General features: G+C 37.4%; 1 protein-coding gene across 7 annotated transcripts in view; it reads left to right on the forward strand.

Moving 5' to 3' along the window:
• The window catches only part of Srgap1 (SLIT-ROBO Rho GTPase activating protein 1), a 308189-nt gene that overhangs the window by 154794 nt on the left and 140381 nt on the right, over positions 1-13014 (forward strand). For all 7 annotated transcript variants that reach the window (XM_004861126.4, XM_004861127.4, XM_013078301.3 and 4 more), the window contains one exon: positions 1412-1574. In XM_004861126.4, the coding sequence (XP_004861183.1) occupies positions 1412-1574 (163 nt within the window). The remainder of the gene's footprint in view (positions 1-1411; positions 1575-13014) is intronic.

A 13014-nucleotide genomic window follows, 5' to 3' on the forward strand; every position in this document is an offset into this window, starting at 1 on the left:
ATATTCTCAAAGAATTTGAGTTGCTTCAATATAAAAGATATACATAAAAGTTTTTATAAATCAGGAGACCTTTACCCTGAGGCTGGATAGATAAAGAACATCAGTAGAAAAGCTCTATTTACCTGCCATAGAACCCTTGCTCCTTTCCTGATGGTCTTGAGGAAAAAGGGGAGTCCTTAGAGGAGGCTATAACTCTCCCTGTGTCATGGGAAGTGAGGGGCTGCCCTAGGGTAGTCTAGTGCCAAGACATTTGTTGGATATTTTTTCTCCAGGCCCATTTCTGCTTCTGTCCTCTGCTTCCTGTTTCTTCCAGAGGGTTTTGACTGGATGAAATATTAAATCCAAAATCTGAGAGACAGTGGCAGAAAAACCTGACTTAATCATTTTTTACTAACTGAATTAATATTTAGGATTATCTGTGATCATAAATAGGAAAATAATACATCTAATTAAATGGTACTTGTGTCCTTGAGTTACGATAAACATTTTGTGCCATTTTGCAATTTTACAGTGTGCTTTTAAACAAATAAAATTGTTTTGTAAAGCAGTAACATCCCAATTGCTCACTATTTTCACTTGCAGTTTTTCTTTGAGATTTTTAAACCATCTTTTTTTGTGTAGTTCATAGTCATTTTTAACTTTATTCTCTAAAATAAAATAATGGCCAGTTACAAATCTGAAATAGCTCAGTGGGTTTCAGTACAGAAAGAGACAAGTCACAAGCCAGCAAACTTCTTGGTTCTATTCATCAGCCTTGAGACAATACTATGAAGTTCTGGTTACTGGAAACACTTTTTGTGAGGCTGGAGATTATGTATCAGGGAATTAATAAATAACCATCAAGTTTATTTTCCATGGAAAGCAAAACTAGCTAAATTTCTTTCTTTCTTTCTTTTTTGTACTGGAGATCGAACTCGGGACCTTGTGTTTGTGAGGCAGTTGGCAGAACCACTGAGCTAAATCCCCGGCCCTAGCTAAATTTCTTTTCCAGCAGTTGACTAAACAGTCAAAGCAGACATTGTGTGCAGTGACAAACCAAAGCCTGTCTGCGATGGGAATCAATAGATTTTTATAAACATAAATTGTTCTCTGCAATGAGGAGTTTACAGCTGAAAGGCTGCCCGACCGCTATGTATGTTAGTCCTGAGCCCTTGCCAGGCGTGCAGGTTAACACTGGTGTTCTGCTCCAAGTATTTCCTTCCACTGGTGAATTGTTCACTGTGTGCTATGCGTAGACTGGGAGACTGCTACACTGGCTACCAAGTGTCTTGGTCTAAGGAACCCTCAGAGCAGAAAGAAAGAATAGTGACAGGACCCATCTGTTGTGGCTCCCAGCTTGCGTGAGTGACTTCACTCAGCTGTTTGGGGCATCTTTGAACTGGATGTAATTCTTCCCTTCTTCACTTCTCAGGAAAGACCAGAACCTGTTGTCTCCAGTGAACTGCTGGTATTTGCTCCTGAACCAAGTGAGGCGAGAGAGCAAAGACCATGCTACCTTGAGTGACATCTATCTGAACAATGTGATCATGCGGTTCATGCAGATAAGCGAGGATTCCACCAGGATGTTTAAAAAGGTACAATCTGTAAACCCTGACAGCATAGGCTATCTGATAACCTCTTTGACTATCACCAAGACTGAGAACAGTGCCTGAAAAACTTTTAAAGGAGTGAATATTTTTAAGATACAGCATAAAATGTTAAGCCCAAACAAGCATACTTATGTGAGTATGAGTACAAAGGTGTATATAAAATGTATACATAGTATGATCTATTATTATGATCTATTATTGCATGCTAAAGGGACTTATATTCAGTTAATTACTGAATCTGTGACCTGAATAATGTGTGCAAATTTTTTAAAAAGATGGGCCAGCGAGTTGTGCGTTGGTCCCTAGGAACTGACTAACTGCACTGATGCAACATGAAAGGGAAGAAGAAAAGCCTCAGATTCTGTCTTTTGGGCTCACACATGACCAGACTTGTGAAGAACAAGATTACTACATGTGCTGCTGCTCTCTCAGGAAAATGTTATCACAGCTTTTTCTTCATCCCTCTAGACCAGCAGCAGAGGCTGTGAGAGAATGATGTGAAGGGGGAAAAAACACACAGGGCACAGAAAATTCAGTTTCTTACACACCAGAGAGTTCCCTCCTTCTCAAACCCATTAAAAAAGAGCTGGGGGTGCGGGGCAAATCAGAGCAAAACAAAAGAGAACTGGGCTTTTAAGGCTTCTTATCATCATTAATAGCTGTAGCCAACTCTCAACAAATTTTTGTTGCTTGGACATTTTTGTAGAGAGTAATAAAAAAATTGGGCTATTTCCTGTCCAGAGAATGAAGCTACTTGCCTGGTGAGACTGGCTTTCAGTTTTTGTGTTTATAGGACAAGAGTCTCCCGTGACCCTTTCAGTTTTGTACTGATAGTGTTTAGTGTCTACATTATACCTGTGCCTCTCTTCAGTAAGTAATGATTTGTTTCAGAGAGGGGTGGGGATCCACTTTGTAGATTAATGATATATTTATATTTCAAAGGGCCCCTTTAAAACAAAGGCGTAGTGTTAAGCAGGCCAGCTGGAAAACTTCTTAGTTGTGTTTGATGTATCCACATTAGATTTGATTTCTGACCTAGAAATGGAATTTAACAAGCTCTAAGTGATCTGATACTCAGTTAAAATAGGGAAAAAAAAGTGTTTTGGACAAAGGATAATTTTAAAACTGGAACCAAGGAGTATATTAATTAAGAAGAGAATAGGTAACGAAATGTCCATTTATCTTAAACAGTAGAGATTGTTTTAATAATAGTTTAAACTGAAATGTGAAGGTGAAGTGACTTACTTGCACATCAGCCCTTTCAGCAGTGACCTTGTTTGTTTCAGCCATTGTTTCCAGGCATCTCCCATGAGCAGGAGATGGTAATGTTAGGTATCCACAAGGCCACAAAGATAAAGAAAAACCAGTCCTTGTGCATAAGAAGGTTGCAGGCAATTCAATTTTGGCCCTGAATTATGCTTCCTAGTCCTGAGGGTGCTGGCAGTGATTCAGCCTGGGCCTCTAGGACCAGCACCTCAGTAGAGATCATGTATTTATCCATTTAACAAAACATCTTTAAATGTCTGGCTGGCAAAGCAGAGTTAAAAGACATGTCCCTGCTTGAGAGGAGCTCATTAGAATAATTAAGATTTGTCATGCTAACGAGATGCACAGGCGCTGTGGGAGCCCGAAGGCTGGGGAGTTTACTTCACCTAGGGGTCAGGAAATGCTTCACACAAGAGGGAACACTTGACATGAGGCTTTTAGGAGGAGGCATTCATCAGGTAGACAAGGACAAGGAGCTCTCCAAGGAAAGCCGAAGCTTGTGTTCAGGAAAAGGAAAGTGTTTCATGTGATAGGAGCAGGGACTGCATGGGAGTGAGTGATGGGATGTGAGGGGGGAAAAAGGTCAAATAAGAAGGGACTTTATACATCTTGTGGAGATGCAAGGATTTGTATAAATCAAGGGCTTGGTAAAGTTAATAGCAATCTAGGACTCAGAGTCAAATGAATTTGGACTTGAATTCCAGCTTCTCTGTTTACTTGCTTTGTGATTGTGGGAGATGGGAGATTCACACAAATGCTCTGTACTCTTGAAGGGGGTGAACAAGGCAAGATTGGACAGAGGGGGAAACTACACATGTGGGAACCCTGGGGCCGGGATAGTCTTTGGAGTTTCTCATATCCTGGCAAGGAGATATGCCCAGCTCTTTTCAGCCATGGGATTTAGGCTGCTCTGGGGGAAGGATAAGTAATCCTGGGATAAGGCAGCTCCCTTTGGTGGAGGGTAGTTCCCAGGGGTAATTCCCAGAGTGGGATCAGCTCTGAGTTTTAGCAGCCAGCAGCAGATATTCCCAGTAGTTGGGGGAATGTGTTCCTGGCTCTGGAATAGGGTTCTGTGAAATTCACAGTAAATACACAGACAGATACATCTGCTTGTTTATTACCTAGCATTCTCTACTTAACCAGATTTTCTGAGATTCAAAGAATTTACAGTGAATTCCTGCTTACTTTGGCATTTAGTGGGGGGAATGTTCCATGCTTCCTGAACAGCCTTCTCTCTCTGAGCTGATGCTGACCAGTTGAAAGCTAGCAGTGTTTACAACCACAGACACCAAATTCTACCTTACTCGAGACTACAGAAGACTGTGCGTACCTCACCCTTCTGTTATTGTGGGGAAAAGAAAGAACAAGAGAGATGGGACTGAAATGGAAAAGACCAGAGCTTATTGAGGAGCCAGATCAACCTGGAACACATCTGTCATCTGAATGAAAAGGAAGGCAGGATTTGTATCTTTCAAATCCAAAGAATTTCAGGTCCCTTTACATTAGAAAGCAAAAATAATCTCTATGCTTGTTTGCCTGCCATGCTCTCCTCCCCTCCCCTCCCCTCCCCTCCTCAACTTTCTACTTCTTCAGTTCTTCTTCCATTGTATGATTCTAGGGTAGAACCCTATTTTCTATCAAAATGGGAAGAAATCACCAGAATTCTGCTAAAGTGTTCTTTGCAACTGTTTTGGAGTCCTTTCTGGGCATAATGCTTATCTTTCTTAGAATGGATTTTGAGACTTCCTGATTTTTCCCCATGTATATAGGGAGATCTGCATAGATGCTGACTGCTGGGTAGTTTGGCTTCTTAAACAGCTGCATTTTATTTGATTTAGTCAACAACAGAGAATCCTTTTACCTATTTTGTCAGATAAGGAGTGTAGAGCAGGTAATTTCAGGACTCTTTGTGTTCAAATAGATACAATAATAAAGAAGACACTTGTAGGAATAGGTAATTTCATGCATAGTGTTAGGAAACAGCTTCAAGACTATGGTTTTAATTGCATCAGTTATGGTTGCATCAGCATGTCAAAAAGCTTTTAACAGGTAGGCCTGGTGAAGTGGTGCACCTCTGTAATCCTAGCATTCAGGAGACTGAGGCAGGAGGATTGCCTCGAGTTCAAGGCCAGCCTGGGCTGGAAAGTCAGTTCAAGGTACATAATGAGACTGTCTCAAAAAGACAAAAAGGGGAGAAGAAAAGAAAAAGACAGCTCTTAACAGGCAGAAAAAGTGAAACTTTTAAAAAATATTCAATTATTCAAATATTGATTATTTCAGATCTAGATTTTTTTCTTCTTTGGTACTGGGGATAGAACTTGGGTCCTTGCGCTTGCACAACAGGCAGTGAAACCACTGAGTTAAATCTCTGGCCCAGATCTAGATTTTTAAAGTATTAAATGTAACCAGTTATGAGACTAATAGTGATTCAGCTTTTAGGATCTGAAATCAGCTGTTTTGGGTATAAATTTCGACTTTGCTGAGGCACCTATATTTGATTCTGATGTGATTAAAACTATGGTCTTGGAGCTGTTTCCTAGCACTGTGCACGAAATTAAGTATTCCTGCAAGTATCTTCTTGATTGTTGTATCCACAAGCTATATGGACTTGGCAGTATTTTTGAACCTCTGATGCCTCAATTTCTACATCTATAAAGTGTGTATAGTAGCTTATTCCACATAGTTGTATGGGAGATTGATGAATCATGTTTGGAAAGCAACTGAGCCCATATCTGGACTTAAATCCCAAGTAAATTTTTAGCTAGTATTTTTCTTATCATCGGTAGTGTAATCATTTATTCCATACACCTACAATAATTATATAATGTGGGATTATGCATTAATCACATGTTAAATAATGTGTCCTCATTCTAAGGAGACTATATGCACAGCTTTGGTAAATACATTCAGATCATCACATTTTATTTATCACTTATTATGATGTTGCATATTTAAAAGCTGACTGAACCAAGTGAAAGCCTGTGTTGGTTAATACCCCATGCCTCTCAGGTCCCCAACATCCATTTCACACAGAGAGTCTTAGGTTTGAGGCCCCATTGATTTCTTTACTGATTCAGTGAGGAGAGTTACTTCACTCCAGATCCTCCGGTAGATATGCACAATGCAAACACCAACAGGAGAGGACTCTTTCTATCCTCTTAAGCTCTGCTTTGCCATTTTAGGGGGAGATCAGAGTTTGGGGACTCCTTGTACATAAAGGTTTGTCTCATTATCAAGGATCTCTTTTTTCCCAAAGAACAAAGGCTAGTGTTGTGCCTCTTGCCCTGTTCTCAATCCTGCCTCCTGTAGCCCCGAGATTTTTGCTTCCATCTTTCCATTACTCATACTGAAAGAAAGTGTTCTGCATCTGGTTGGGTGGTGCAGTCAGAAAACATGCAGTTCATATGCTACACATAAAAATGTAATTAATGTCAGCAATTACAGTTGCCAGTTTACAGTTATTTTATTGAAGTACCTACCCACAAGATATTATTTACTGATTTTAAGAATGTTAGTAGAAGTATGTAGTGTAGAGGGAGTACCATAATATGGTGGCATTTGAATATATTAAATTGTCCTTGTTTTAAATTATCTAGAAAGCTGTCATTTTTCCATGAATTGTTTTCAAATTATTAATATATTTTTATCTTTCCTTGTTGTGCATAAATATATGTGCCAGGATAATTTATTTTGTTTCTTAACCAATAGTAACAATATATGTAAGCTGCCAATTGTAGATTTTTAACTGTGTACAAAATACTGGGCTCTGCATCTCTACTTTAGCTTACACGTCCTCACAGCTGTGAATGAATGAACAGGGATTATAATTCACCTTTGGGAGATGAGGAAAGAAATGCTCAGGAATATAAGTGGCAGTGCCAGACTGGCTAATACATATTTTTGTCTTTGCCCATGTTTCAGGCAGTTCATAGCTACTCTGGACACTTGGTATTTTTGGGTGATAATTGGAGATGTCACTCTGTGGCGAGGGTCAGAAACTTCTGAGAAATAGGACACAGTCATTCTTGGTCCTGTCATTTCTTAAGAAAATCCTGAAGAAATGTATTCCTGGGATGAGACAGCAAAATCTACCAATTATCCACATTGTAGACAGGGACTCAAAACAGTGGAGAATAACCTTTCTTTGGCATAAATGCGTAAGATATCAGATACAGATACAAAGGAATTAAAATAACCCACTATTGGTATTTCTGATTGTGTGGCTTAAATTGAAAGGAAGCAGAGATTACTAGTAAGATTCAAAGTCATTTTTATCAGACAGCTGTATTCTATTTAAATACCTCAATATGCAAAAAAGAAAGATACTTTATAGGGAATAAAGTTTTGCTTTCAAACAGACCTTTTAGGGCTGGGGATTTAGCTCAGTGGTTTTGCCGCCTGCTGTGCAAGCACAAAGACCCAAGTTCGATCCCCGGTACCAAAAAAAAAGAAAGAAAGAAATCAAATAGACCTTTTAAAATAAGTTAATATACAAATAGATGCTTCAACCAAAGTTAAATAAAAGATATCAATCAACTTCTGATCTCTAAGACTCTGACCCTGTTTTGAAAAAAGTCCATAAATGTTAAAACATTGAAAACTACCAATCTGTATATCCATAGGAGGAGTCTTTTTTAGTATAAAAATATATATTCTCTATAAAACATAAAATGTATATTCATTGTAGAAATTAAGAAAGCATTAAAAATATAAAAAAAGAAGAAGAATTCCCCATAATAACACTATCTACTGGTAATGTATTGGACTCTTATCTTTTCAATAATTATATGTATACACATATGTATGGTATAAACACATATATACATATGTGCTTTACGAGCACAATCTCTGCTGTTATCTGAGAAATTATTTCTGATTTCATTTTTTCCAGATCCTCTTTTGTTGCCAGTTCAGTGGGTCCAAGTGGTTGAGTATCAGTGTTCCATCTCATTTCCCTTTGGGGTTGCTGTAGGTGATCTGGAAGTCTGGTTTTGAGACTTATTTACGTGTCTTCTCATTTCAACCGGGGGGGGGGGCGGTGCTGTTGGCGCCTGCGTGGCTCCCCTCCTCTGAGCTGGGAGAGGTGGGACAGCGCCTCAGAAGCCCCTTCCTCTGGGCCGGGAGCGGCGGGACAGATAGCGGCCCAGAAGCCCTTTCCTCTGGGCTGGACATACATTCTTTATAAAATTGTAATATCATCACATATATCAAGGGAACCTGTCCTTTTAATGTAAAATATTATAAACATCTCTCATTCCTGGAAGTAATCTTTTAGAATAGAATACTTCATGCCTGCATAGTGCTTCGCTGTCTGTGTGGTCCCATGTTATTTTCTGTGTTATTGCGTTTAAGTTTCACATATCAATGATAAATTTCTTATGTTATTTTTCTTGAAGTAGAATTTTTGGGCCAAAGGATGACCTTAGAATTTCATGTCTTGGATAAAATTCTTATCTTTTACCTTTCTAGAGTAATGATGCTCATGGCTATGATTTGCCAATGACTAATATATTTCCTGAGAAATAAATGGACTGTAGCAGAGTACTGCCAAATATGATTTCGTATACTTATGGAACAGTGGTAAATAATATAACAAGAAGAACTTTTTCAAAGCTTTTTAGTGCAATGTAGCAGAAGAATTAAATGGTATTCTAGAGGCCTTGATGGATAGCTTAATTATTGATAGGCCTGGATAAATAAGTAAGAGTAGCTCAGGCTAACACTACTAGCTGGTTGTCTTGAGTTTTACCAACATTATGGCTAGTTTGTTTTTCTTTAAATAAATCACACCAAACTACCATTTCTTATTATGATATAATTCTTTTTTTGAAGAAGTTGAGAAAATATTTTTGTTTGTAGAAATCGCATACCAGGATGGCTGACAGAGAGTAGCAGTAGTTGGTACTGTTCTTCTTGGATTTACATTTTTGCCTTTATCGCTTACTAACAATACAATATGTATGATTGGCCTGGCTGTTAATTTAGAAGGTGAGTTATTACATAAGAGCTTTTACCACCTGTTCAGAAGTTTTACCAAAGTCTCATAAATAGAATATTAAGAGATAATACATGTCTCTCTCCTTGAAAACTTGCTATCACAATAATAAAGCCAATTGATGTCAGTTAAGTTGAATCTTTTGTCATGTAGCATGATACTTTGGCACCAAGCCTCATAGTTGAACCTATAATTACATTAAAAATATTTATCAAAAAGCACTTGAAAACTTATTTCTGCATAAAGGCATCTAAAAGTATAAATTATTTTAAATGGATAGCTCTAAGTCACTTATATTTTCTTGTGTTTGTTTATCTGTAACTTCTGATTTTTGTACATGAACATATTGCATAAGAAGACAAACATGTTGGATGTGGTGGTACAGGTATGTAATTCCAGTACTGTGGAAGGCTGAGCCAGGATCTCAAGTTCAAGGCCAGCCTGGGCAACTTAGCAACTTAGTGAGAATCTGACTTAAAATTAAAAAAAAAAAAATTAAAGACACACAATAAGACATTTATTATAAATTAAAATAAAGAAAAAATATTGATCCTCATCATTCAGTGTAAAAAAGTAGAAAAACTTCCATTAAATAATCCATTCCCAAACTATTTGCCAGGTCCAGTTGATAATTACACTTTGAAATTTCAGTAGTATGATTAACATGAAAAGGTATAAAACAGGGGACTTCTGAGCACAATAGCAGCCTGTACACAGGCTCCACCTACTTTACCTCCCAAATTATCTATGAAATGACCAGGTACATACATAGGAAAAACTAGAACAATCCTTTTAATTTCAAGTAGATCTCTTCATTCCTTGTTGAAACCCTCTAATGGCTTCCACTTCACTTAGAGGAAAGTCCACACCCCACTTCCTACCCACAACTTTTTCTCTACAGCACTTATATATTTACTTATTTGTTCATTTTCTGACTCCCCTCAATTCCAATGTAAGGTCCTGAGAGGAAATATCTTTGTGCTTCATTGACACAGTGACTGGCAAGTAGGTCTCAGCAAGTATTTATTAAATAAGTAGTGAATAAAGAATATGAATAAATCCATCTGTTTAGAAACCAGAGACGAGTGGCATCCACATAATAGAAATTTCAGGGTATTTCAACAAGATCCAATATCAACAGGGCCAGATTTAAGCAACACCGTAATGTGCAAACTATTTTCCAAAAAAGAGAGCTCAGAAGTGGTTCTACTAGTAATCCTCCTTTGAAGGAGAGGATCAGAACAGATACTGAATATGGCTGTCAGGCTTATTTTAGTACTTTTTATGTTTCAATCACAGGCAAAAATAAATTCTTATTATTAGAAAAGCAGTTAAGTAAAAATGATACATTTTATCAGCTAATTACTTTGTCAGATCAACCTAGAAACCTATAAAAAGAAAAGATTTTGAACTGAATATGTGAACTGTGTAGATTGAGGAAACCTAGTAATGTTTGATAATTAATAGCAAATGAAATACATGTATTATATTTACTGTTTAAACTTTAATGGTTTAAAGTGAAGATGTAGAACTGTACTTGGCTAGTGTATTGGCTTTTAATAAATGCATCCATAAATTTTTTATCTGTCTTTAAAGATGGAGAATGCAAATGTCTCATAAAATAATTGAATTTACTACTCAACAAGGTCTAATTCTACTGAACAGCCATGACAAATTCATTGTAACTTTTACTTCTCTTCTCATTTTTTCTGAACTCTTAACTACTAAAATCTGTTTTCTTTTCCAAAATAGCATAGACATTCTATTTTATTTTTCATTCAACAAACTTTTGTAGCTCGCATTTTTGTAACAGGCACAGTGGTGGGTGGCAGGGTCACAAAAGTAAGACACAAATCTTCAACTGATAACCCACAGAAGCTTAGAATCTAGTTAGTGAAGGAAATGTAGACGTCAGAATTACATTATAAATTGGAAACCACTCTTACAGAGTTGGAACCCAAGACCATGAAAGTGCAGAGGACTGAGCAAGGCATTCTGCCTAGGGAAATGTTCAGAGTGACATTTGGTCAAGTTCAAACTTGGTGAGATTTTATAGGGGAATTGGGCAAAGTATATTGTCTTATAGAGAGAGACCAGCAACACAAGACCCTAGACTTCTGATCAACCCTAGTACATATGTAGGAAATGAATCTAGGGGAACAGAATGGTAGATGGGACTCTTGTGGCCCCAAATAGTGGAGTTGTAAAGGTGTATTAGGCCACTTTGGCTGGACCACACATTCACATCTGTTAAATAGCTAGCTAGGGTTAGGCATGTAACCTGTAACATAGTGAAGGGTATATTGTAGGAAAGAGCTGTCTGAGTTCTACAAAGAAAGGTTGTGGGAATAACAAGAATCTGTTTAAGGAATTGGTCTGTGACATCTAGGTAACTAAGAATGCTAAAAGAGATGTTTAAGCAGAGATATGAATGACATAACTGGTTTTGTTCTTTGAAAGCACTGTTAGGAGTAAATTAGAATGGGAAGAAACTTGCCTTGGGGAACCTACTGAAGAAGCTGTTGAATTAGTAATCTGTGTAGTGCTATTTACTCTGTCATGTGAGTTAAGGCCAAACCTTAATTCTATACTTGAAATGATATTGGTCTTTTTAAAAAGTTCTCATCCATGCAGATTAAGGATGAATGGAATGAATTAATTTTTATTGTTTTATAAAATGCTTGAATATTGCTATTTAGTTCATCCGAATCAGATTTTCTTAAATCTTCTACTCTTTTTGCTGATGGCTCTTTAACCTATTGAGGGAAAAAAGTCTAATCATAATTCTGAGATTCTTGGGCTTATAATAACTACACAGAGATGAGTTTGTTTGGACTGACTCCATAAAACGGGGCAAATGCAAGCGACTGAAAGTCACTAAGAAGTGTATGTAGCCTTCTAATCTTTTTAAGGTGTTAACTTCCTCCCTTTAAAATATAAAGAAGGTGTACTTAATACCACTGGTGCAACACAATGAACAGTTGTCTAGGAGGCAAGGAGAATTCACTCTGACTTCTTTAAACTGTATCTTGTTGGAAACAGTAAAGACATTGGGACTATTTAGTACAGAGAAAGTAGTCTTAGCTAGGACACAAATCTGATAGCATTGGCATGCTAACTCTCTAGGGTACAGGAATTAAGAACAATTGGTGGGACCTAAGGCAGCAGGCTTTTACTATCCCCAGACTGACCTACTAACAACTGTGCAGTCTGACATCAGCAAGGGGTCTCAAGAATTAGAGTTCTGCTTTGCTGTACCTTTGTAATATTTTCTGGAATGGGTTTTATCCTCCTTGATAGAGACCTCTGTTAAGTGTTCCAAAATATAAGTTTTTACTTACACAGGGGTGCCTTGGTACTTGTTAATTGGTTCTAGGGGACATGACAAGTCTCAAACGATGAGTACCATCAAATTGTTTTGGCTGAGAGGGTAATGATGAGTCACAAGTCTGTCTACACTGGCAGTTCTAGCTTGTTTGTCAGAGTACCAAACAAATGATGAATACTGGAACAAAATCACCAAATTTGGTGTGATTTGGAGCAGTTGATTACCAAAGTATGATTGCACATTGAATTGACTAGCTACAACATTTGGATTTGAAAGTTGGTGTGAATATACTGTTTTATCAGTACTTACAAAAACCAAAAGACTTCACAAGATAAAACAAGCATATGACAAGAATCAAGTTGATAACATCAAAATGATAGAAAGATTAACATGTATAGACTTAGTGTATCTCAGTAACAGTGTGCATTTCATTAATCTATGTAAAACACAATAGAATATACTACTGTAATCTCTGATTTACAGATGAAGAAACAGCTCAGGGAGTTAAACATATTTAAATAGTCTGACCTGGGCATATCTTAAAGATTTGGGAGGTTTTCCCTCTTTGTGTAGGCTAACAGTCGGTATTCAATTGTCCTCTGGCCTCATGTATTTTAATTTTAACTTTTTTGGTTGTATTCAGTGAGCCTTGTTATTGGTGAAAAAGATACCTATTCCACAGGAATTTCTTTTTCTATTGCTTATCTACCTTTAGTTATGTCCATTGTTAGTTCAGTAGACTGATTAACTAGCTGTTCTGAAATGGTGCAATCAAGCTAAATATCAGTCTTTAAAGGATGTTTCTGACATAAGTTAAATTTTTTGAAGATTAATTA

This window comes from Heterocephalus glaber, unplaced genomic scaffold (assembly GCF_053883595.1).
Source record: "Heterocephalus glaber isolate CG9 unplaced genomic scaffold, H.glaber_assembly_v1.0 deba00001569, whole genome shotgun sequence".
Lineage (NCBI taxonomy): Eukaryota > Metazoa > Chordata > Mammalia > Rodentia > Bathyergidae > Heterocephalus > Heterocephalus glaber.